Source organism: Sceloporus occidentalis, unplaced genomic scaffold (assembly GCF_023333645.1).
Source record: "Sceloporus occidentalis isolate IW3139 unplaced genomic scaffold, rSceOcc1.0.p SCAF_30, whole genome shotgun sequence".
In the NCBI taxonomy this organism is placed as follows: Eukaryota; Metazoa; Chordata; class Lepidosauria; order Squamata; family Phrynosomatidae; genus Sceloporus; species Sceloporus occidentalis.
In genome coordinates this window covers 6,524,008-6,550,516 of record NW_028317010.1, presented here as the reverse complement: position 1 = coordinate 6,550,516, position 26,509 = coordinate 6,524,008, and the positions used below count along the sequence as shown (strand labels likewise).

Below are 26,509 nucleotides of genomic sequence, written 5' to 3'. Positions count from 1 at the left end.
TCCTGTAATCCATGAACCATTTTAGTAGCCCTTCTCTGCACTTTCTCCAACATATCTAAATCCTTCTGGAGATATGGTCTCCATACCTGGGAACTTCTGGGCTCCTGCTACCCAGGGGCCTTCCCTTGCGGGACGTGGCCAGGACCCGCTGATGTCGGTGGGCGGTCCCGCAGATGTCGGTGGGCGGTCTCGCGGACGTCGGTGGGCGGTCCCGCGAACGTCGGTGGGCGGCCCCGCGGACGTCGGTGGGAGGTCCCACTGACGTTAATGGAAGTTCCCGCTGACGTCGGAAGCGTTCCGTTCCCGCTGCCATCAGAGTTCCCAGGTATGATGGTCTCCAGTACTGTTCACAATACACAAGTGAGGTCTCACGAGTGCACTGTACAACGGCATGAGCACTTCCCTCTTTCTACTACTAATACCTCTCCCTATACAACCAAGGATTCTGCTCCTGCAGCTCTACTGCATTGTCTATATATCAAATCATACCAAGGAGCAGATTAGGCACAGAGAGAACATAAAATGTGTGAGTAAAACTATTATTCATATTCTGCCTCATGGTTTTTGTATCCATGTTTCCATTATAACACACTTGACTGTCCTCAACAAATCATCACATTATTTTCAACAGATTGTCACTGTAACACTTACAGCTTTTCTGCTTCTCCCTCATAATAATAATAAGCACATGCATCAATTATTTTACTAGCTGTCTATATCATTGTAGCATTTATAGCCATTTCTTAATCTTCTTCTGCCAGAATGCATTATATTCATTACTCAATGAGGGCCAAAGAGGCAAGAGGAAATTGCCACATAGATGCTTCTGTAATTTATATGAATAATATCCTATGCATGTTTAAATCTTCTCACTGTGTTATAATAAATACTTTATATAGAACTGCAGCTTCAGAGCTGCCGCAGAATGCCTCTACTGTAGTCCAAACATTGGCACAAAGTTTTAGTGGCAGAAAAATGGGAACACTTTCTGCACATATGCGCTTATCGCCGACCGGCGGTCACATGCCGGGAGATGTGTTTGGTTGAACACATCTCCAGCATGGAAAGTAGCCGGAGGAGGGCAAATGTGCTTGGGAGGATTCTGCAGGAACACCCCAGAAATTTAAAGGGACCACTGGGCTCTCATATGCATTAAAGTGTGTATGATAACCAGAGTGTCCCTTTGCTATAGGCACAAGGAAACTAGGCAAAGCACCACTCTCACATTCCTAATTACTTAACGTTTTGCAGATGAATGATGTATGCAGATGATTCACAAATATGTTATATGATATGCATACCTTGGAAATCTCTAGGATTTGCATGGAGACTCCAAGTGAACCCCCTTTGTCCATCTCCCCATTAAGGGGGCACTGGATAGAGCCAAATGTTCCCAGGTATACTGATTTATTATATATAAATATATCAGCTATCACTGGAGGGGAAGAAAGGTGTGTTTTATTGCAAATCTAGTGGAATTTTCCACATGACAGAGAACTTTGCATCTTCACATTCCTTAATTTGATCGTACAAAGGTGTGCCAGGCTACCTTGACTTTGAAACACCACTTCAAGTATACAGGTACTGTAGTTAAACTTGTTTAGAGGCAAATGTTCTTGTTGTAATATGTGGAGAACAAAGCGAAGTATAACATGTTGGTAAATTAATACAGAGTAAACTGTATTATTTAGCTTTTTGTGAGTGAGCATTTGAGTGGTGGTCACAGGTATTTCAGTTAGCACACACTCTACATATATAAGTGATGGAGTGAGGTTGTATGTACCAGGAGTGTGGCTATGGCAAAATGGTAGCAAATCTATCAGATAGATAGATAGATAGATAGACAATTAGGACTAAAATGGATTGTCATGGTGGGAATAGTCAGTGATGTTGGACGGGGCTCAAGGTGAAGGTTCAATCATAGTGAAGTTGCTGGAATATATATATATATATATCTTGTATCATCACTGTACATTGGGGCTGCACTGTAAGCTTCTCATAAAGTTTCTGCACATCTATCCAGTTGGCTTCCTCCTCATTAAATAGTTGTCTGCTCTTCTGTTCATTATAATCTGCACAGCTGCCATTCGCTCTACGCGTCTCTCTCCTTAGAAACAGGCTAAGGCAGCCTCTGCGGTTTTAAGAGATTTCTTTCAATTATTTTTTTTAATTTATACCAATTTATATCCTCCCCACGTATACAAAGCTCTAAATGTCTTTTTGCATTTGTCACAGAATAAAGAAACTTAATACTACATAAGGCTTGGCAAGCTGGAGTGACACAACCTTTTTCTAGGTGGGATTTGTATTACATTAGAGGGCACAATGATTTTAGAGGCAAAAAAACAGATTAAAAACAGCAAAGTAAGATATGGGGAAAAACAAATAGTCCAGAAGAGGATTTTCTCCAGAAATGTTATCTCCAAAGACATCCTATTGACTTATTAGATATACTGATATATTAAATATGTACAATTGTGTTCTTGTGCTCTTCATTTAGCTACAGTATTTTTTTTTATAAGAAAATGGTATGTAACCCCTAACTTTAATAGAAAACAGCTTTATATTATGGTCTTGATACATCTACTCCTGTGTACCTCTCTCCAGGTTCACGGAATTCCTGGACCCCTTTCAACGTGTCATCCAACCAGAAGAGATATGGCTGTATAAAAATCCTCTTGTCCAGTCAGACAATATACCTACACGGATGATGTTTGTAAGTTGTAAAATATACAGGTGAATCTTGTATCTTCCTATACTTTTGGGAATCAAGTGACTGCGCCCATAATTTCTGTTAACCATTTAATTAACAAGGTTGCATGTATTAGGATTAAGTCCTTTTGCAATTATAGAGTTAAAGGATTGTTGATGTCATTATTAGATTCACTTAAAAAAAGGTCCTTTGGCACTTTTTATATACGGACCAGCATTATTGATGTTAAAGATTGTGTATGCCTCTTGTCTACACTAAGTTATTGTTACTTTTACAGAGTAATTCAGGAACACAAGAAAGTTAAATGCATTTTTTACACTAATCAGTCATAGTAATCTGGTAGTTCCCAATAAAAATATGGGAAGTTACTACGATAGATATTTAGATTCATGTGTCTATACTTTTATACCTGCAGGCAATTTCTTTCCTTACACCCCTGGCTGTGATTTTTGTTGTGAAAATAATTCAACGGACAAGCAGAACGGAGGTTAAAGAAGCCTGTTTGGGTAAGCGAGTGGGGAAAAAGGACTTTTATTTGATGTTGTAAGAACAATGCACTGCTTTTCAATAAATGAAATGCTAATTGTGACATTAATTGCCTATTAGATGAAAGCTATATAGTGATGGGTTGATCAGTGACATATTATGGCCAAGCTGACTAGGCCTAGGGTGATAATCCCCAAACGGGGGGCAGTAACCCCTCTATCTGGGCGCAGATCACCCTATTGAATGATCATGCTCTTTGGGGCTCTACTACTCCCTAGACTGGTTGGGAGATCAGAGAGCTTTTTTGCAGTTAGTCCATGTACCCTATGGAGGACCACAATGAGCCAGCACAACCTCCATTGTGAACAATTTTACAATGTGCAGTGTTATAAGAGTGTGAGTGGAAAAGACTGCAGTTTTGACCATGCCTCAGGATCAAGTTAGGTCTCTCAGTACCACATAAACTTTTGGCCTACCGGCTATATGGGGGGATTTGCTGCCTCTATCATAATATGTTTCTTTTCTCCTCCTCCCTCCTTGTGTTATATCTGTGCAGACATTAGATCTCCCTGCTACGCACCTTACAGATTATGGCCAAGAGTTTCCCACCCAAGTTTACAGTAGAATTCAGGGAGGGTGGGAAAGGACAATGGTAAGAACTTTCAGGATACAAGGTCCCACATTTATGAGTTTCACTACTGTCCATGTAATGTAATTACAATTATTGCAAAGCAGTGTGTGCTTCAACTTTCATTGCGTAAATGGAAAACCTTAGCCAACTAACAGTGAACAGTAGGAAATAATTGCTAACCTCTGGGATAACATAAAGATCAGCTGAAGGATTGCTGCTGAAATGAAGATAAGTGAACGTGTAGCTAAATGTCAATATTCAGGAAGAGATACCGCTATATATTTCTGGAGGTTAACTTGGCATTTGTGATTCCTCATGCAGCTGTGTCCTTGGCATTGGCTCTGAATGGAGTTTGTACGAACACTATCAAACTTATTGTGGGAAGGTATGTATGACAAGTCATTCCATGCACTACTGAACTACAGGGAATGATGAATACAGTACCATTTTTAATAGGTAGCAGTAAAGAGTTATTCTCACAGGGTCCTAGCGATACACCCCAGGGATTTAGATGTATACCATAGCTGTTTGTAGTTGTACATGAGAATTATGTATTAAACATGTAATTCTAGTGCTAAGGATACCATCGCTACCAGTGGAATGTTTCTGCTGACTGAATAATTCTATTGGTTGCTACAGAGATAAGACCTTTCAAAAGATTGACGCTCCGAATTAGGCCAAATCTACTTCTTTGGTCCTCATCCGAGTAAGAGCTTCAGCTTCTTTGTTAAAGTTAAACATTACATTTATTTATATTGCTGTTACAATAGATAAAAAAATAAAAAACAATACAAGCTGGTAAAAAAGGAGAAGAGGGCTCGGATTTTGCAAGCTTACAATTAAGTCAGGGTGGAGGGGGAAGTGAAACAGTAGGCGAGGACTGCTAGGATGAGGATTGTTGGTCGTTCATATGGCTTGATGCTGGCTGAGTGTTAGGAAGGATACGTGGACACTTCTCGAAAAAGGTGGGTTTTCAGAGAGCTTTTGAACTTTACTTACGAGGGAGAAAGTGTGGCGTAACAGGTAAGAGGTACAACACGTAAATACCTGCATACAGGAGTGGGAAGAGGTAATGACAGTAGAAGAGAGACGCAGGCTGTGAGAGGAACGAAGAAGGCCGGTAGGGATGTATTTGGATGAGATGGTAGCGGGGGTGCAGAGTTTTTCAGGGCTCTGTAGGTCAGGATCAGAAGTTTGCATTTGATTCTGAAGGGGAGCCAATGGAGTGATTGGCACAGTGGAACAGGAGATGTAGAATTGTGACAGCAAAAGACTAGTTCAGCTGCAGTGCTGAGTATGGATTGGAGCGGTGAAATGTGTGAAAGGAGGGGACCAGTTAATAGGGAGCTGTAACAATCCAAATGGGATATCACAAGGAATAATATTTAATATATTTAATACTAATAATATAATAAGTGGAATAATATTTTGGTTGCTTATGTGTGAGGAATGGGGGCGAATTCAGGAGATGCTTTTCAGATCAAGGCAGCAGGACTTGGTGAGGGACTAGATGTTGGTCATGAAGGAGTCAAGTGTGACACCAAGGCAGCGAACTTGGTCTGTTGATTGAATTGTGAAGTTGTCAACAGTAATAGAGATGTCAGAAATTATAGATAGAGGGGATGGTGAGATTACCATAAACTCAGTCTTTAACATGTTGAGTTTCAGGTTATGGGACTTCATCAATGATGCAATTCCAGAAAGACAATCAGTGAGGCGAGTTAGAAGAGAGAGTCAGGAGTGGAAGAGGTCAGGAGTGGAAATGTAGATTGGGGTGTCATTTGCGTCCAAGTGAAGAGGTATAGATTAAGAATAGTAGAGGCCCAAGAACTGAGCCCTGAGGAACATCAACAGATAGCAGTAGGGGAGAGGAACAAGTTCCAGTGAAGGAGACTAGGACTTGAGCCAGGAAAGGGCTGTGTCACGGAGTTGAATTATTTTATATAGCCAAATGTTCTCTGGTTGTATGACATGTTGAGGGAGGACCCATGTAGTAATAACAGTTGTTATTGGGCAGGTTTTCCAACCTGCCATTGTTAAACTGGCTGGTTAGGAAATGTAATTGCTTACAATCAACCATTAGGAACAAACTCTCAGAGGCTGTGGAGAAATGACAATTTATGGAATTACTGTTGTAGTTCTGTCCAACATGGTAAGCCCAGTGGCGACTCTAGGAACAGTATATAGGGGAGGCACATAAGATACCACAGTTAAAACTGGGAGGGGGGGGCACTAATACCGTATTTGCTCGATTATAAGACAAGGTTTTTTTAGAGCAAATGCTCTGAAAAATACCCCTCGTCTTCTAATCGGGGTCGTCTTCTAATCAGACCTCAAATAGAGGTCTGATTATGAGACTAAGATCCAGATCCCCCGCACCGCTGCAGGGGACCTGGATCCTCCTGTCTCCCCCCCCATTTAACACCCCCCCACACACACTTACCGGTGCTTCCTGCTGTATTGCCGGGGCAGCGGGTTGACGTCTACGAGATCCGCGTAGACAACGTCCGCTGCAGCCGGAAGGAGGTGTGGCTAGCAGCGGGGGTTGTCTGCGTCCGTCGCGCATACCTTCCCCGACTGTCAGAGATCAGAGTTCCCCGCATCGGTGCCGCACCGGTGCGGGGAACTCTGATCTCTGACAGCCGGGGAAGGTATGCGCGACGGACGCAGACAAACCCCCGCTGCCAACTCCACCTCCTTCCGGCTGCAGCGGAAGGAGACGTCAACCCGCTGCCCCGGCAATACAGCAGGAAATTGGAAGCACCGGTAAGTGTGTGTGTGCGTGTGTGTGTTAAATGTGGGCATAGGGCATTTCTGGAATGCCTTATACCCCTATATACCACTCTGGCACTTAGGGGGTTAAAAGGCATATTATTGGGCAGAGTGGCATATAGGGAGGTATAAGGCATTTCAGGAGGCAGAGTGGCGATAAGGGGGCATTTAATAGAGCACTCTGCCTCCTGAAATGCCTTATACCTCCCTATATGCTACTCTGCCCCATAATATGCCTTTTAACCCCCTAAATGCCAGAGTGGCATATAGGGGTATAAGGCATTTCTGGAGGCAGAGTGCTCTATACAATGCCTTTTAACTCCCTTAATGCCACTCTGCCTCCTGGAATGCCTTATACCTCCCTATATGCCACTCTGCCCCATAATATGCATTTTAACCCCCTAAATGCCAGAATGGGATATAGGGGTATAAGGCATTTCTGGAGGCAGAGTGGCACATAGGGGGTCAAAAGGCATACCATGGGGCACAGTGGCATATAGAGGGTTAAAAGGCATATTATGGGCCACAGTGCCATATTGGTGTGGCAAGCCTGGGGGCAGATGTGCGTAACTGGGGGACAGGTTGGAAAATACAAGGAAATAAAAACAAAAAAAATTTTTTCTCGATCGTAGCTTTTATTTAAAAAAATAGTTTACATGAATTAACATTTACTGGTAAAACTTTTTTCCTTTAGGGTCGTCTTATATTCAGGCTTTTTCTTTTTTTTCCTAAGTTAATATTCAGATTTTGGGGGGTCGTCTTATAATCAGGGTCGTCTTATAATCGAGCAAATACGGTAAGTTCCACCACTAAAAACACTGAAAAAGCAAATAATAAAATAAAATAAAAAAATTATACCTTTTTTATTGGATTACCCCTCTTCCTGAGGTATTGCTTCAGACCTGAGAAAGCTTTACTTTGTAGTTTACAAATAAGTGGAGTGACAGAGTGGCAGGCTATCACGCTGCCTGATTGTTGTGCGCAGAGCCGTAGCTAGCTCCCTCAGCTATTTACACACGCCTGCCCATAAACACACATATACACATGTACTGCCCTTACACATGACTGCCCATACACGTTACCTTTACACACACCTACCCATACATACACTGCCCTTACACGCTGCCTTTACACGTACCTGCCCATAAACACATAAATACACATATGCTGTCCTTACATGCTGCCTTTACACATACCTGCCCATAAACACACATAGACTATGTAACAGGGTGCGGGGTGTTGTCGTGGAAGGGGTATACATTCCCCCTCGATTTTGCAGGGTTTTCTACGACATATAGGGCAGGCTGGTTCTCCACCCCGTAGTTTACATGCACCTGGACTGACACGGGTTCCAGGCCGGGAGTTTAAGCTGACTCCAATGCACTGGTCAGCTGCAAGTAATTAGCTGCACTGACTGCAATAAAGCCTGACCTGTTGGACAGAGGAAGAAAGAGAGTTTGTTTGGAAGCAGCAGAGGTTGCTATGCCCAAAAGAGACCATCAAAGAGGTTGGTGAGATTATGTTTTGTGTTAGTTTAGACCCTTAGTAGTGAGGGAGTTATATGTTAGTAAGCGCTCAGACGAGCTAGGCTTTTGTTTGTAGCGAATTTGTGTTCTATGTAATCCTGTAAATATCTTCATACGTGGACTACAAATAAATCGTTGGTGATTACCTAACTGAGATGTGGCGTTAATACCCTAGAGGACCGTGCTGTTTGGTACCCTGTGTGGGTGCAGGATCACAACATACACTGCTCATAAACACACATACACATACACTGCCCATAGACACTGCCTTTACACATACCTGCCTATTAACACGCATAGATTAACACCTCAAGATTGTAAGCTTGCGAGCTGGGCTCTCTCCACCTAATGTATCGGTTTGTCTTAGTCTGTCAATTCTCGTCTTGTTAGACCCCTTGAATATATGTATTGTATTAAGCGCTGCGTAAATTGTTGGCGCTATATAAATAAAAGATAATAATAATAATAATAATAATAATAATAATATACGCATACACTGCCCTTACACACGACTGCCCATATACGCTGTCTTTTATAAACACCTGCCCATAAACACACATATAGACATACACTGCCCTTTCACACAACTGCACATACACACTGCCTTTACGCACACCTGTCCATAAACACACATATACATACACTGCCCTTACACATACCTGCCAATAAACATATATACACATACACTGACCTTACAGACGCCTGCCCACACACACTGCCTTGACACACACACACCTGCCCATAAACACACATATACTGCCCTTACATATGCCTTACATATGCCCTTACATATGCCTGTCCATACATACACACATGTATACACATACACTGCCCTCATACACCCCTGACTTTACATACACGTATACACACACACCAGCTTACAAACACGCACATATATACACATATACTTTCACCCCTTTCTCCCCATTTCTTACCTTTCTTACTTTTCTCATCTTCCTTCCTTCATCCTGTTGTGGCATCGCAAGATCTGTCACTTCAGGCATCTTTAGTGCTCCCTTGTCACTATACGCTGGCTATTGATGCAGAGAGTAGGCTATTACTTCATATCCCGGCGCTCTACATCAATTGCCGGCGTGTATAATCAACTGGTTAACATTGTGTATCACTGAAAAACACTTGTTGTGGTCCTTTAGGACTGAAGTTGGATACCCTTGTTTTCGTATATTGTTTTTATGTGAATATTAAGACAATTAGAGCATGTTATTGAAGGCATTTTTTTTAATGTTTATGTATTTAAAATTAGTGCTGAAAATAAGTTTACTTGCCAAGCTTATTCTTAAACTTGCATTTGAATTCTTATCTTCAAAATTCATATAAAAAATTCTCTGTTCCTCATTTTCTGGTGTAAAATCTACTTTATCCAAAAATCCATTCATATACCAGATGGTAGATGACAGATACTGTAGTTACCTATTGGCTCCAAGGAGCATACTGTTGTCCCTGCATCGCTTAATACCATATCTAATTCTAAAAAACTGATTTTCTTGTTTTCAAATACACATAATTACAAACGTTTAGGGACCGTAATGGAAGCAATGGTACAAATTACAGTCTTGCTTTCTTACTTGTACACAAAATTTACGGTAATAGGATGAGCCTAATCTGCCTGCTGGCCTATTGGCCAAAGTGCAAAACGAACAGAGCCAGAGTTGGGTTCTCCAAGAATGTAAGGCTGGCATGAATACACTGCATTCAAAACAACTAAACAAAAGTTGAGAAGAGATTGCATTTTAGCTAGATCCAGTTCTCGTTTTAACCTTTTCTACACTTGAGCTGCAAATGCAGCCGTTAGAAGTAAGTTTAATCATAGAATGGCACAGTTGTTGTGATTAAATGGCCCCCTAAAAGCATGACAGGACAAATGAACTATCTGGTATAGTTGAGGCACCAACTTCATGATAGAATGGATACTTGACACGTGACAGTGTTGGATGTTAACAGCAGTATAGAATTGAGGAATTCTAAATGTAGTGGGCCTTCTAAATGTATGGAACCTAAAAGTGTATGGAGACCCTGTTAGTGAGTAGAAGTAGGTCCATTGTGACTGGATAGAAGCAGTCCATTGGATACTTTTCCGACATCCACAAATCTTAAGTTTGAAATTCAAATGCTGTATTAGAAAAAAGCCCACCTGCTATTTTAGATCTGAGTTAAAACTAGACTTGTGCATTTGTATTCGGGAGAAAATGGAAACTAACATGAATGTTGCATTTTTGTTGTTCAAACCGAACACTGTATAAACGAATGCGGCGGTGGATAGACAAAGACGAACAACACAAAGAATCTTCGTTTCTTTGTGTTCATCTTGATAAATATTTCCTAGCTAATCTCCCTGGTCCCTTCCCCCCCATACAAGTCGTAGTATAGCAGGGGTTATCAGGAATGGGTAAACCAAAACAAACATGGGAATGGGTAAATACTCGTAGAATACCAGGATTTTTTTTCACGAAGATGAACAAGAAGACTTTGCCAGCACCCAAGTCTAGTAAAAACCCATTGATTTCAGTCTAAAATAGGCCGACATCTAAAGTACAATGGAGATTATATATAAAGAGCACATTTGTGCAAACTTGTAAAAGTGATGAAAAAACAATAGCAATTAATTGAATTCCCTGCTGACTGCTTCTCTTTCACCTCTTTTGCACCAGAATTATTCTTTATAGCTAACCCAATTCATAGTAATTGTAATGGAACAGTGATACCACCCTTGTAACAGCATGGGTGTAGTGTCACTGGTTAAGAATTTATATACTATTTGCAAGAGAATTGAGGCATAATCAGCTTGATATACTGTGCTAGAATTGTTTCTTTAATGGAATACATACACTATTCTATTGGTACAATAAAATGATTCCCTGGTTTTATAACTAAACTGACTAATTATACAGCAGTAATACAATATTTTATAGGTCCTTTATACTGATGATGATAATGTTTTGCCAATATCACAGACTGGAGCATCATAAATAATTATATTTGCTGATGGTGTCTTTCAGACCTCGACCTGACTTCTTTTACCGTTGTTTCCCTGATGGGGTTTCAAATGAAGAGATGCAATGCACTGGGGATGCCAGTCTGGTGTCTGAAGGGAGGAAGAGTTTCCCCAGCATCCATGCCTCCTGTAAGTAAAACAGAACACATAACGTTTTGCGTACATTTGCTGTATTCATTAATCACAGATTAAGTATTCAGAATATCTAGAAAACTCAATAAATCTGGTTGGAAGCAATAGAATGATCCTCCTGATTTGACCATGAACTGATTGTGCTCAATGACCATTTTTCATATTTTGCACCAGAATAACTGTTTCTACATAACTTCATATATCTCATAATAATTCTGCAAGGGGTACCTTTCTAATATATCATATCAAACTACATTTACCATATCAACTGAGAAATAGCTATTACCAGAAGTCATATTTGTTTTATTTATGTATAATTCAGTATTACAGGAGTATACATAAAAAGGCAGCTGTGGGGAAAAATACATTTTATAAAAGGTAATTATTTTGCAAATAACATTCATATGTTGCTAGAAGGGAATACAAAATTGCATTTTTATCTTTATTGGTAAAGGAGTTTACAAAGAATGTTTTTCTCTGTTGGTTATATAATTGATATAAGTAATGTGAAATAGAAATGAGTTAACATATTTAAAAGTGATAATATCCATTAGAATTAATTGTACTGAATATCTCAACCCATTTGGAAGCTTAAGGTATATCTCACTCCACCAGCACCGTTTAAGATATCTGCTCCTTTATGACATAGGCACAGTTAAGAAGTTAAAAGATTTGGAGCACGGATGACTGCATAGCGTATTAGTATTATTTTATTGACATCCCTTTTTCATATCAAAGACCAGTTGAGCAATAAACACCGTGGTGGTTGTTCTGAGCATCTCATAAATAATAATGCCTCAGCTGCCAAATGTCCCATTATGATTGGGACTGCCTACAAGGGCACTATCGTTTGAAATATTCAACTCTGTGGGAGTTTCTGAAAAAAGCAGGATATTAGCAAAAGTTCCCAAAACTGTGAGTTTTCATCTATTGATGTGAAGCTGCATTTTTGTGAATTGCTTCACCTAGCTCTTGTCATAACTTCAAACATGTTTAGATCCATCCATGCCATTCCCAGTGGAATTGGGAAGTTAAAAGTAAAAAAAGAAAAACAAAAAAACAACAACTTGGGGATAAATACAGCCCCTGTTGTTGTTGGTTAGGTTTCCGTATAGATGTTTGGAGACACATAAGCCTCATCGTCTCAATAGTAGTAGGTAGTGTTCCCTCTCAGTTTTAGTGAATATACCAACATGTCTTTTTTAATATTCTTAGCTTTATAAATGTAATGCTTTGAAGATTTATGGAAAAAAATAGGGCAGTTGGTGGCAAAACCTACTAAACTAACCATGTCTTGGTTCCTATCTAGCCTACCTTCTCTCCTTCTAGATTTTCCGTAGAACAATAACAGGATAATAATAATGCATAGACAGTGTTATGTTGTTTAGATGACTGTTCTTATCCATATAATGATACTTTTAAATAGACTTGAACTGTTTTTTTTAATGTGCAAATAAATTGAACTGTAACAACCCAATCTGTTGGGTTGACATATGGTGAGTGACTGTCTATATTCCCTTAAGTATGGTACATAGCATTCCTCTTTCAGTCTACATGCCTTTCATCTCTTCCCAGCTTTATTTAACTGTTTGATAGAAGAGTTAGATTTCAGTATCAATTGTTTTTAATAAAACACCTGTTTTGTGCAGTAACTCAATTGGGGCTTTTTCACTAAAGGACAACCACGGTGAGCTTCTGCATTCTAAAGATTAACCATCTGTTCTCCCTACCTTTGAAATATCCAGACCACTTTACCCTCATTACAATCAAATTACCGTCACCTAAGCAGACCTTTACCCAATCAGTGGTGTCGGCAGGCGGGGGCAGAGGGGACCATGCCCCCCCCATGAGCCCCGCCCAATTGAAACGCCATCTTTTTTTGCAGCCGTGATAGATGCGGAGTTGAGAGAGAGACAGGCACCGAGCGGTCGCTCAGGATTAAGTTTTCAGCAAATTTCAGCCTCTCACTCTCCTCCGCGAGGCCTCTGTCTTGGTTGCATCATATTCCGGCGCTCAGCAGTGATGCAGCGAGCACCGCGGCAGACCAGCAAGACAGAGGCCTCGTGTTCCCACCGCAGGACTTCTACAAGGTAAGTGAACTTCAAAGGGGGCAGAGGGTAGATAGTGAGAAGGGGGAGAGAGGGTAGATAGTAAGAGGGTAGATAGGGAGAAGGAAGTGAGACAGGGAGAAGGGAGGGAGATTGGGTGGATGAATTGTGTGAAAAAGTGAGAGAATTAAAGAATTTCTGAGAATGCATTAATGAATATGTGTAAATAATGTGTGTGAAAGAGTGAAAGAATAAATGATTGTGTAAATGAATTGTGTGAGTCGAAGTGAATTAGTGAGTGACTGTAACAAAGATGTCATACGCTGGGTTGTTTGGGGACAAAGATGGCACATGTAATTTGGTTGCTGGTCAGGTTCTATGTGGACGCCAGGGCTGGCTTTGGGGTGTGCAACCTGTGATCTATGCCTGTAATTTAGGGGGTTTTATCTATACCTTTAATGCTGAGTTTTTATGTGAATTCCATTTGATCTATACATGTATTATTCTGTTGATCTATTACTGCTATGCTATGTTTGAATACATTATTTATGTATACCTGCAAAAATAGGGTTTGTATGTCTTATTCAGTTGCACGTGCTGTTTCCATGTGTTGTTTATTTGATCTATACCTTCAGTGCTGCGTTTACATGTGATTTCCAGTTGATCTATACCTGCAATGCTGGGTTTGTGTGTTCTGTTGATCTATACCTGCTATGCTATGTTTCCTTACATTATTTATGTATACCTGCAAATACAGGGTTTTTATGTCTTATTCAGTTGCACATGCTGTTTCCTTGTTTTGTTTATTTGATCTATACCTGAACTACAGGGAGTAAGTAAAAGAGATGTATGGCTATGGTATGTATAGTGAATGAGGGGACTCTGGGGATGATTTTCGGGGGAGAGGACCTCTCAATGTCACGGTGCAGTCAGAAGGAGGGAAGACTGCAGTGACTCTCACTATCTTCCCCTAATCTGCAGTCAGCGTGGCAAATTTTTGTTTTTTGGTGTGGTAGGGGATGATTGCATGCTATGGAGCATAGAGCAGGGCCCAAGGAAATGCTTGGATAGGGTCCAGTTTTTTCACTATAAAATATATTGGCAGCAGGGGCAAATATTTATATATATTGGCAGCAGGGTCTAATATTTATATATATTGGCAGCAGGGGCTAATAGTTATATATATCGGCAGCTGCCACCTGTCCACTGCCGAAAGCGCCTACAATGGGCACGGAGCAATGGAAGAAGGTGGCCTGGTCTGATGAATATTTTACATCACGTGGATGGCCAGGTACGTGTGCGTCTCTTACCTGGAGAAAACATGGCACCAGGATGCATTCATGGAGGCCGCACCTCACAACTTACAGGACTTAAAGAACCTGCTGCTAATGTCTTGTGTGCCGCATACCACAGCACACCTTCAGAGGTCTAGTGGGGTCCATGCCTTAATGGGTCAGGGCTGTTTTGTTAGCAAAAGGGGGACCTACACAGTAGTAGGCAGGTGGCCATAATGTTATGGCTGATCTGTGTATACTTTCACAGTTAGATGCATTGTTGGATTTTCATGATAACAGAAAAGGATCATGAATGAGTTGTTACAGATGTATCCATTAATTTAAAAGATACGGGGAAAGTGGCAGGGTTAAATTTTCAATGATAATTAAGTAGCACATGGCATTCAGCTAAAGACAAACTAAAATAAACTATATCTGGCATGGAGTTGCCAGGATCACCATCTAATGTATGGTGTACATTTTGGTGCAAAGCCCATTTCAATTAGGGTTCAGTTAATTTCTTTATGCTCACTGTGTATTTGCTCTGAAAGCTGGTGCCTAGAAAATTAAACTGTTGTGGTTCATTTTAAATTGGTAATTATTATTAACTAATCAGAATCAGTAAAAAAAGCATTTGTCATTTTGGGCATGTACTTTTTCTGGTTCAAACAATATTATTATAAAGGCATTTGTGTTCACCTCCAGTGGGTTTGTGAGTTTTTAGAGGGATCACCAATAAATCATTTTATTTGGAAATGTTTCATAGACACCTCTGGTTGTGTTGGGGGAATCAAAGTAAAGCAATCTGCTGCAGGTGACACTGTATCTCAGTACTTTCCTTACTTTCACCTCTCATTTTATCATTATTTTTTTAGAAATTTATGTTCTCAAAGAACCAAGTGGTGTCCTTATTGACACTGGTGTCCTAATTAACATTGGTGATATAACTCAAATTCTTCAGACAGAGGCAGCTATGGGAATCTGGTGCCTTAAGCAAAATATTTTATGGTTTTTTAAAACATACTTTATAATGATATCACATTAATTATTAATGCTTGATCTGCTTATACCATCAACATATCTTTAGATAATAAATTCAGATTTGTTTATGTACACAAACATCTTGCTTGTAATATCTATTTAAGGGTTATATTTATAAACATCATCCTTATTGTTTAGGAGCTGGTTTACCTAACTCATTCAGAGTATATTGCAGTCACCTAACAGTTTTAACATATTTTCTATAAAAATCCCCCAGAGTGGTGAAAAATAATCTCTTTTGGATCTGTATAAATCCCCCTCCTGCTTTAACTAGACACCTGGGAGATGTAGAAACTTTAAGATGAATGACTTGCTGCATTGTAGGCTACAGAGTGTGTCTGGGGAGATGGAGAATTAGACTTTTTCCAACAAAGGAAAACATGATAAATGAGATACTTTTCTCACCTCCTCTATGTTCTAATTGCACCAGGAATTCATTCTTAAAGTGATATTAACTTGAGAGTTGTGGAGGTCTCCCAGTATTTTTTTACTCTTGTCTACCTTGTTACTGATATAATTGCACTTTGCATATAAAAAATTAAGGTTGGATTGGACAAATTGATTGTTGGTTGTTATCAAGTAGAAATTGAACCATAATGAAGATTGTTGTTTTCCTGCTGCTTGATAATTGCATATTATTTTGTATATGTTGAGTGATTTCTTTACTAAAAAGTGGTTAAAAATATTATTGGAACAATATGTTTGTGCGTTAGTGGATGAAACAAATGATTATATAAAATGAAACATGGTATTCATTAGATTTATGAAAATGGACCAAAAACAATGACAACAAATGTAGTTTTTTGCATTTTGTGTCAGACAAAATTCTTCTTGTTCTCTGCTTCTTGTTCTTCTGGCTCTCTGCTTCTCTGGCTCTCCCCTATATTATACTGACCCCTTCCATGTACTTCTGCAACAGGGTAGAGCATGAGAGGGGGAGAATGGAGGACAGGCTATCCCCATGGTGTGTGTGCTGAGGCTCTGTCACACCAGGCCAAACAGATCCACGGAAAAGAGAAGTGTAGAAAATCTGAAGTCTAGTATTCATTAGACTTGTGAAAATGGACCAAAAAATAATTCAGACTAATTTTTCATTTTGCTACTGGTCTATTCTTTTTCGTAAAGCGAATTTTGTTTCCTGCCCTTTGGGTTCTGTTTCAGAAGGTTGTTTCCTGCCCTTTCGGTTTTGTTTTGAAAAAAAAAAATTGTTATCATTCATTCTTATTCATTCTCTCTCACTATCTCTCACACTCTCTCTCAATGTCTCCTTAACTTCTCCAACAAACACTTGTGTCTCCACTTTTCCGTCTCCTTCGCTGCAGCTCCACTTCTTGTTTTTCTCCGTCTCCTCCTGGCTCTCCCTGGCATTATCCTGGCCTCCTCAGTGTACTTATTCACCAGGGTGAAGCCTCGGTGCACATCTTCTCGTACGAATTGACAAATTTATCAAAACTTGTCAAAATTACAATTTGTATAAATCCAAATGTACAAGTCTAGTATTCATTGTCCCTAAAACAAAATATTAAGAAACTAATATATTAATTAAGCATTCCCAAAAACATCATTCACAGATGTGGTTCTGTATCTAGATACTCTTAATTGATTAGTTGGGACTCATTTGAGCCGTATTTTGCACATCTCTCCTCATCATGTTAATTGGCCCTTTTGTGTTAAAAAAAAAACCCCCAAAAAACCAAAGCATAGCTTTTATTTTTACCATTTAAACTTCTATGACGGCATATTCTCCTCTTCTGCAGAGAATATGTCATCAATATAGCATGTTTTAAGCCCTATATCTCCATGACAATACACCATATATTATAGAACCTAAGGGCAGAGATTTATTATTGCTGTATTGTTACATTGCTCTGCATCACTGTGCAAGTAAAAAGTATTAATAATTAATATGATTTCTGTGCTTGCTTTATATCTTTGAACTTCACGGTGGGTGTTAAAATAAAAATGTGTCCAATGATATATTGATATCATGGGATGCACATATCAAAGCAAGGTCTGACTAACCTTGTATAAATCATGCAAAGGGAATGTATAATACATTCTCATGCAATCACACCTTTACTGGGTAACAATCCTGTTTCAATCATTACCATAAAGGAATAATTATCATCCAAGAAAGATGTGCAATTTTAAGACACCTTCAGCAGTTTATAGCTTCATATATTGATTTATGACTTATGGTATATGTCAGTGGGAATGTTACAGACATGCTTATATACATGTGTTAAGAATAATAACATAAAAATATATAACTAACCTAGTATAACTATAATAATACCCTGCTTATATTGTAATATACATGTATTCATATTGTGAAGCTGTAAACCCCAGGGTACAGGCATTTGGGTACAGGTGCTATGCATATGATACATATGGGTCCCTGGGGTGGAGCAATTGGAGAGTAGGGTAGGCCAATCCTCCGTTCCCCCATTCTGTGGAAAATCCATGCCCGCTTTTCCAAGTGGCTAGAAGTCTGCAGGATCCGGGATTCCTATGGGACCTGCATCAGGCCCAGGTGCTGGGCATTAAAAACTCCTGGAGCTTGCACTCCCAGGGCAAGGAGAGGCCCTGAAGAAGACCATCTCTGAGCCAAGTGAGGCAATACCTGCCTGGACCTGTGTTCTGTCTGGGGGAGGTTTTCCAGAGCCTGGCTTAGCTGGGTCTGGCGGGGAGGTCAAGTTAGTGGGTGTTTAGGCTGGCCAGTGTGGACCAGCATAGTGTAGTTAGAGAGGGCTTTAATTGGGAGCTAGGTTTTTCTTTTTATGATTTGGTTTTGGGGTTTGAGCAGTTAAAAATAAAGCACTGTTTTTGCTTATCCCTTGTCTACCAAACAGTAGGCACCAGGTATTTCCTTGTGGATTCCCGTATCAACCCCTGCTATACTACATTTATCCTCCGTCATATTCATTTGTTTGTTATTCGGTTTGACAAAACGAAAACGCAACATTCCTGTTCGTTTTCATGTTCTCCCGAATACAAAAAGTCTATTAATTGCTTTACTAAGACTTGGACAGTTTTTCACAAGAAGAACATGTGGCCAATGCCCTGAAAAATGATGCTCCCACACACACTTGGAGAGATGTTTGGGGGTAGTTATGGTATCTTAACCCGATGAGCCCCTCTCAAGAAGAGAAGAGAGACAGACCTTGGCTGGTGGAGACACAGATCTCCCTGGTTCACACTGGACTACCAAGGACAGAGGTCACAAGGGACATAATTGAGTTGGGCCCTGTGGCTTGATTGCAGGTGCATCATATTCTCACATTATATATGTTGCCAAATATACATCCCTTTCTCAAATATAATATCTCAATTAAAAACTAAAGTGTAACATAGGATTAGACACACCTCTGTTGATTGCATGTAACCATTCAAAACTTTTTAGTAGTAAAATCTATTGGTGACATTAAAAATCCTTTAAAAACAATATAAGCATGAGTGACCACAGGGTTTTTTCCAAACAGGACCAAAAGAACAGATAATTTGTGCAGCATCTATTGCTACAGTGCAAACTAATAAGCAGTACAGGAGCGCTGTGGCTGAGTGCCGATACTGAAATGGATGTCAGTGCTTCCCTTGAAGCATAGCATGTTGTATATTACTACGCAGGTAGATTGCTGCAGAGAGACTGCTGTGTTTTAACAGTAAAGCTGCAGGTACATCATTCTGAAGGGTTATATGTGCACTCTATACTTTGACATTGCCTGTAAACATTAATATTTTTTAAACTATATTCACTGTAGTGTGGCGACTACTACTGCATTACTAGTCCCTAACTGCATATTTTATAAACACGTATTGGAGTTTTGCATGGGCCCCAGTTCAATTTACAAATTTTGACTTCTTATAGCAGTAACAAAATGAATAGTCAACATATTTTAGAAATATATGCTAATAGGAATGCACCCTGTATTAGAGCCCTGCGCGGGATTGTTTTCTTAATCGCGCCCCCGCTGAATTTCTGACCATTACCGCCTGCTCCCGCAACGTGTGTGTTCCACTCCCACCCTCTCCCGCAACATATGTGTCCAATCCCACCTGTTCCCGCAATATATGTGTCCAATCCCGCTCGCTCCCGCAAACATTCTGTCACAGCTTTTAGAGATAGTGAAGAATTTAATTCCCTCATTCACAGATACTCATTCATTCCCTCATTCACAGATACTAATCATTCACAGATACCCATTCATTCCCTCAATCACGTATACTCCTTCATACAAACTCACCCACCCCCTTACCTGAACTGCAGATTCCCTGCGCACTCTCGCAAGGCTGCCTTCGCATTGCTCGCACACAGCATCTCTTCTCTTGTCCCACCCAGAGGAAGCAGGGACGGAGCAGAGTCATGTGACATGACGTAAATTTACATGACTCCGCTGGGTTCCTGGGCGGAACAAGAGAAGAGATGCTGTGTGCGAGCAACGCAAAGGCAGCCTTGCGGGAGTGAGCAGGATTACTGGGACCCGCAGGTACATTATCTGACCGCCCGCTCCCGCCCGCAACACCCATAAAACCGCCCGTCCAACTTCACCTAGCAACATGTCCCACAGTGCCACCTTGGTCCCAAGCAGCTTATCAGTGCCATCCTAACCCCAAACAGTCAGTTTGTGCCATTTTTGCCCCAAGCTTGTTAGTTCCCCCAAACAGCTTATCTGTGCCATGATTGCCCCCAAACAGCTGGTCTGTGCCATCATTGCCCTCAGCTTGTCTGTGCCATCATTGCCCCCAAACAACTTGTCTGTACATTCTTTTCCCCCAAACAACTTGCCTGTGCCTTCTTTGCCCCTTGCCCCCCACTTCCAACACATACTCTGGCACACATACGTAAACAAATATACACAAATTACACACACTTACTAACACTCACTAACACACACTCCATCTCACCTCACTTACACATCCATGCTCACACACACATACAATTACACATACATGCTCACACACACAGTTACACATTCATGTTCACACACAATTACACATGCATTATCACACCACACACATAATTATACATACACATTCATGCTCACATACATCCGTAAATACAAACATATATACATATATACCCCCATACCTCTCACCGATCCTACAGCTTGCTGTACGGCTGCTTACACACTGTGCGGACAGCCTCGGTTTCACTGTGGGATCACGTAACGTAATGTGAACCCAAGACGTTCTTGTCTCCCTGTGCCGGTTCAAAATAGTTTAGAAAGGGCCCTTCCAACCTGGACCAGTACGGTCCAGGTCGCAACGGCTCTTTCTAAACTATTTTGAATGGGTATGAGGAAACAGGATCAAGAGTTTCCAGGGGTCGCCTTGGGCCCCCTAGAGGCTGCTTCCTCTGTGTCACTTTGCACACCTATTTTAGGCATCTCCATGTATTTGTGTAGTGGATAAAAAAAGAGTATAGCTCAAACCTAACTTGACGATACAGGAGTTAACAGAGTCTACTGATATTGGTGGGGGTTGCATCCGAAAAACTCATAACTGTGATAATGAAATGAATTATTGAGAAGTATAATATTGAGTTCCTTGCACCACAAAGGTCTGCACGAAGGTATGTTTGCAAAATCATAGATTTTACTGCAATTATTTAGAGCACCAGTAGATTCTGTAACACTATTGAAGGGCCCTTGTCTTGCAAGCTTGGTATGGCCCTAAATGTTTATGGGTGAAGGAAATATTTTGGAGGCATATGAATCACCCCAAGAAATAAAAGGAGAAGGAAATCAATGTGTAGTTGTTTTTTTTAATTAAAACATTACATGGTATTATAAGGATGTATTTGATTTCTCAATAACAATCGTCATTTCAGTTTTACACTTCCTCTTGTTACCTCATGACCTACTAAAGTTGTATGGCCAGTCAACAGGTTAGAGTTTTTTTTTCTTGTGAATGAAGAAAAATATCTGCTAGATCTTCAGTTTATCCATTTAACTGTTCTACCACTTTAGGGATCTGAGTCTAAAAGGTTAATACTTCTCTGGTAGGAGCACAGAAAACATAATACATGACTCCTGCATGCAGAATGTTTAATGGGGAGGTTTCAGCTTGGCTGCTTGAGCTAGACTTGTTGCACAGTTATCTTCGATTAGAATCATATTTCTAAGTGTTATGAAAACATGACTAATTTCCCGTAGGACAATTGACAAGACAATTTCTGTCATTCTGTAGCTTTGGAGCTCTGTAATCAAGGCCAGTCTTTGCAATGGAATTGTTCATTATCTGCAGCAGATAATTACCAGGAGGTTGTTTTGATCTGTTTTACTAGTGATTAAAGAGTTTCAGTTTAATCTGAGCTGTCACCGCAAGGCCCATTTGTCATGTTTACTTGACAGTATAGTGACTGTGCTACGTGTAGAACTGCTTTTGGGGAAAATGTTGTGGTTTTTTTTTTCTATGGAGCTTATCTATCCACTTCAAAATGCAGATGCATTCGATGGTTATTTCACTGGTGGTAGCCCCACCAGTTTTCTGTCTATCTGTTGGCTGGTATGCAAACACCAGGACAGACGAATCTTAGCTGCTGGGGTGTTGCCAACAGTTTCTTCCCTATGTTAGCATTGCAGGCAGATGAACCAGATTTATGTTTTACTAGTGTGCTAGAAATCTCAGTTCATGTCTGACTAAAGCAAAATTAAACTATCAATTTTATTTATGGGTTATTGAAGACTTTGGTGACAAAATATCACCAGACACTTTAACAGAAAGAAAGAGATGAAAAAGAACGATATTAATTCTATTTATACATCAATATGATTCCAAACACTGAAGTGTGTTTGTACCAACTGAGTTAATGCAATACAGAAGGGGTACCAAGGTTATTGGAGCTACAGTATCAGGGAGTGTTACCAGAGAGAATAATCTCCTATAGAGGTCTATAATCTATAATGGCCATGTGACACCAGTCTGCAGTAGACAGGACCATGTTAGCTTCTTAAAGGACTATAGGTAAACTGAATGGTATATTTAACTTTGTGGCTGTTGTTCTAGGCATCGCACCCTCTGTGGTCGGTGTCATGATAACTCCCTGAGGCTGAGGACACATGGAGCTGGATTTTAGTTTGGGAGAGGGACACTGATGGATTCCTGGGGAAACTCCTTGCCTGTCTGCCCAGCCCTCTCTTATGTCTAAGACCTAGCTGCAAATCCATGGAATGACAATTGTGTCACTACCTGTTGTCCCACCACATTGCTCTTTTTGGGATTACACTATGCTTGTGGTGGGCAACACTCGGTCATTACGGAGAGGGAGCTTATTTGGGAGCCCTGGATTTATTACCAATCTTTAGGACTGGGGTTCACCCAGCCACGGCTATTGAACTCTGGCCCGGCTACCACACGGACTATTCATGGGGATGTTTCCGATGTAACTGGCCCATTGTTCGGTGGCACAATGGGGGCTTTGTCACCAGAGAGGGCGATCTTAATAAATATCTCACCAAATAAATAGTTTCTCTTTAAGATTTCATCATGTCATTGTAAGAACTGTAAGAATTGTAAGTGCTAAACCAAAAAATGAACATATAGTTTAACTCGTGTGTTCAGAATGTTGTATAAGATTAAGAACCTGTTAAGAAGCATTAAAACAACACTCTCACAGATACTGGCCTTTGAAGTACCATCTACTGGAAACAAAGCCACATCAGATTCTTTCGGTGCACAGCTTGCTAAAAATGAACTAAAGTTCTCTTGAGGCAATAACATCATTTTTTATTAAATTCAATGATTAGACAGAAATTATGTGTGTTGGCAGATACTGACTCAAATGAACATTAAGAGAAAGGAACATGTATATAATAGGAACTTTATGTGTTGTAGAAGGCAACTAAAGTATTTTATGATATGCCTAATATATTAATGTTATTATTGTTTTGCATAGTGCCATCATATTCATATAATAATCATACATGCAAATTTTCTCAGTTACTTGACTCTATAAATGCTCCAGCCTAAACCTGGAGACGATCGGAACCACTCCAGATGTGACATTCGGAAACTGCATTCAGTTGTTGTAAACTATAGTATACATATATATATATATACATATATATATATATATATATATATATATATAGTATCCCTACTCAGTGTTCAACACCAAACTATCAGTTTTTTTAATTTGTGCATTTGATGGCTGGAGTGTCCCTTTAAACCCTACTTGCCATGTATAAACAATTCAAGTTTTCCTTTTTCTTTACATTCACTGATTTCATATTTTCTTTTTTAATGACCTTCTGTGGCATCTGATTGTATCCCTCCAGCACAATCTTGCCTCCTACCTTTCCACTGTATACAAATTTATGTTTTCACTTTCTTTACATACATATTTATTTTGTATGCCATTTTAATGTAACTTTTAGTCAGTTACCCTTTAAGTATCACACCATTTTCTCATTATCCACATTTTTCTTTGTTTTATAGTCTCCCCTCTAGATACACTTACCCTGTGCCCTTACTAAAACACCTACATTTGTTTAAATCTATTTTAAACATAATGTCAATGTCTTCTTTTTATGATGGCACCCTTTGCTTGTTTCTCAATTATATTATTCAAAAATCTGGAAGGTAGAACATTTTACATAAGTTCTAGCAATATGGAACTTTACCGCTCATACAGTACATTTGTTGGAGATTTCATCCAGGTCTGTATTTACATGCCCAGTGCCTTTGTTCTGTAAGATAGTGTAATAGGTAGAAATGGGCAAAAAATGGTGGGGAGTTGGCAGGAAATGCACAAAATTGGCAGAGCATTGCTAAGAGCAGGTGGGTTAACATTGTGTCCCATCCAAAACATGGCGCTATAGCCACAAGCCTTGTGGGAAATCCATCCCTGCATGCAACACAATTCAGAACAATAGGCTGTAATGTTTTCTGGCAAGGATAGTTGATCTATTTTGATGTGCAGTGATCTTTTTTGACTTCTCGTTGCACAGCTATTGTATGGTGGGTTGTGTGCACTCTAATTCCCCTTCATCTCTTGCTTTCCTTGATTTGTTCTATAATTTTGCTGTGTTATAATTTGCTTTCTTGTCTTACTCTCTTTTTATCAGTTGCCTTTTCAGGCTTGGGCTTCACTTCATTCTACCTAGCAGGAAAGCTGCACTGCTTCACTGAGGTTGGGCAAGGGAAGAGCTGGCGTCTCTGTGCAGCAATACTTCCACTCTATTGTGCTATGATGATCGCTCTGTCACGTATGTGTGACTACAAGCACCACTGGCAAGGTAAGAGGTAATCCTAGGCAGCAACGACAACAGCAATGTATTTACCCTGGGCACTCCCCCGGCACACCAAGGAATCCCTGATCTCACCTGTGTGGCTTAATGCTGAGCACTAGGATATGATGGCGTAAGGACATGCGGAGCGAAGTTGAACATAATGGTTTAACAATATCTGGCCCAGCTGTCATGACTGTGTGTTAATATACATGGCAGTACCCTTACGAAAAAAATTCTTCAGTTTTTCTGAAGTAATACTGCAGTTTTTTGGACATGAAAAAACTGCAATACTGCACTTTTACTGCAGTATTACTGCACATTTACTGCAGTATTACTGCATTTGTACTTCACTGTACTGCAGTTTTACTGCAGTTATTTTTGTACGGAAGTACAAATGCAATAAAGCTGCAGTACATTGAAGTACAACTGTAGGTTTGCAGTATAAAAAAAAAAGTGCAGTAAATGTGCAGTAATACTGCAGTAAAAGTGCAGTATTGCAGTCTTTTCATGTCCAAAAAACTGCAGTATTACTTCAGAAAAACTGCAGTAATTTTTTGTAAGGGTAGTGTAGTACAGCTGTTAATTTCTTGTTGGCTTAAACCATATAAGTCTTGTTTCAAGCTCTGTCAAATAACTGTTGAGGTGGTTGTTGTCAGTTATGTAAGCTAGGGGACAGTTTTTCATTCAAGCTGCCCATCAGACCTGTTAGTCCTAATGTGTTAAATGTAGTTTTGTGTCAGCTTCTGCAATCATAGGAAGGCAAGGTAAATTATTTAACTGATTTACCTTTGTAATCAGAGTTTTCAACTAGACAATATCTGAATGAAGTTTTCATCACAACTAGAGGCTCTCTTGAGTTGAGTTAAACATAGAAGTTGGATAATTTGGTCCAACTAAAACAAGTTTGCCATGCAAGCGTAATTGAAAACCAAATGAGATTAATTAACCTTTAGTAAATAGACTAAGGCTAAGATCATCAAGTTTTATTGGTAACACAACTGGGAAAAAAACTCACATTTTGTGGTATGTGGTTCTTACTCGTAAAGTAATATTTGTTTATGCTTCTCTATACAATTGTTTCCATCATTCTTTTTCAATTCCCAGATTCCTTTGTGGGTGGAGTTATTGGACTAATTCTAGCATACATTTGTTATCGTCAACACTACCCATCCCTGACACATTCCTCTTGCCACCGGCCGTTTGTATGCCTGCGTCAGGTCACCAGCACTCAGAAGAAAGAAGAGCCTCCAACAACAGAGAATACTGAAGGGCTGATGAATGAAGACACGGCAGAGGGACCTGTATGACAATGGATCTTACTTGACTTCTAATCTTGCACATCCTCATCAATGGGTTTCCTGCACTTTGTGTATTTTACCATGCACATCTAGAATATGTGACCCAGAGCACTGTAGTGAAACCATTGACAGCATCCAGCCACCACGTGGAATCCAGGGAGCATAGCCTTAAGTGCTAACATCCTCATGATCCTAATTGAACTGGCAAATGCATATTTTCTGTTAGTGTAAATTGTTTATTTCCTATTTGGATTCTGTTTTATGTCTTGTATTTGATGCCATTCATTTCATTACAATGCAATCTTGACTCTTGCAATATTTTAATGATGTCATGATAACCTC

General features: G+C 40.0%; 1 protein-coding gene across 1 annotated transcript; it reads left to right on the top strand.

Moving 5' to 3' along the window:
- The first annotated feature begins 1,868 nt into the window (after nucleotides 1-1,868).
- LOC149298984 (phospholipid phosphatase 4-like) lies at nucleotides 1,869-26,176 on the top strand. The gene is made up of 7 exons (XM_089486809.1): nucleotides 1,869-1,906; nucleotides 2,608-2,716; nucleotides 3,129-3,219; nucleotides 4,152-4,215; nucleotides 11,146-11,270; nucleotides 24,705-24,875; nucleotides 25,974-26,176. The coding sequence occupies exons 1-7, from the start codon at nucleotides 1,869-1,871 to the stop codon at nucleotides 26,174-26,176; spliced, it is 801 nt and encodes a 266-aa protein (XP_089342935.1).
- Nucleotides 26,177-26,509: the final 333 nt, after the last annotated feature.

Excerpts from the sequence above, each read along its gene's own strand:
- LOC149298984 (XM_089486809.1), top strand. The coding sequence starts at position 1,869 with ATGGTGGGAATAGTCAGTGATGTTGGACGGGGCTCAAG. Across the intron at positions 1,907-2,607 it reads GATGTTGGACGGGGCTCAAG|GTTCACGGAATTCCTGGACC; the intron begins GTGAAGGTTCAA and ends ACCTCTCTCCAG. Across the intron at positions 4,216-11,145 it reads ATCAAACTTATTGTGGGAAG|ACCTCGACCTGACTTCTTTT; the intron begins GTATGTATGACA and ends GGTGTCTTTCAG.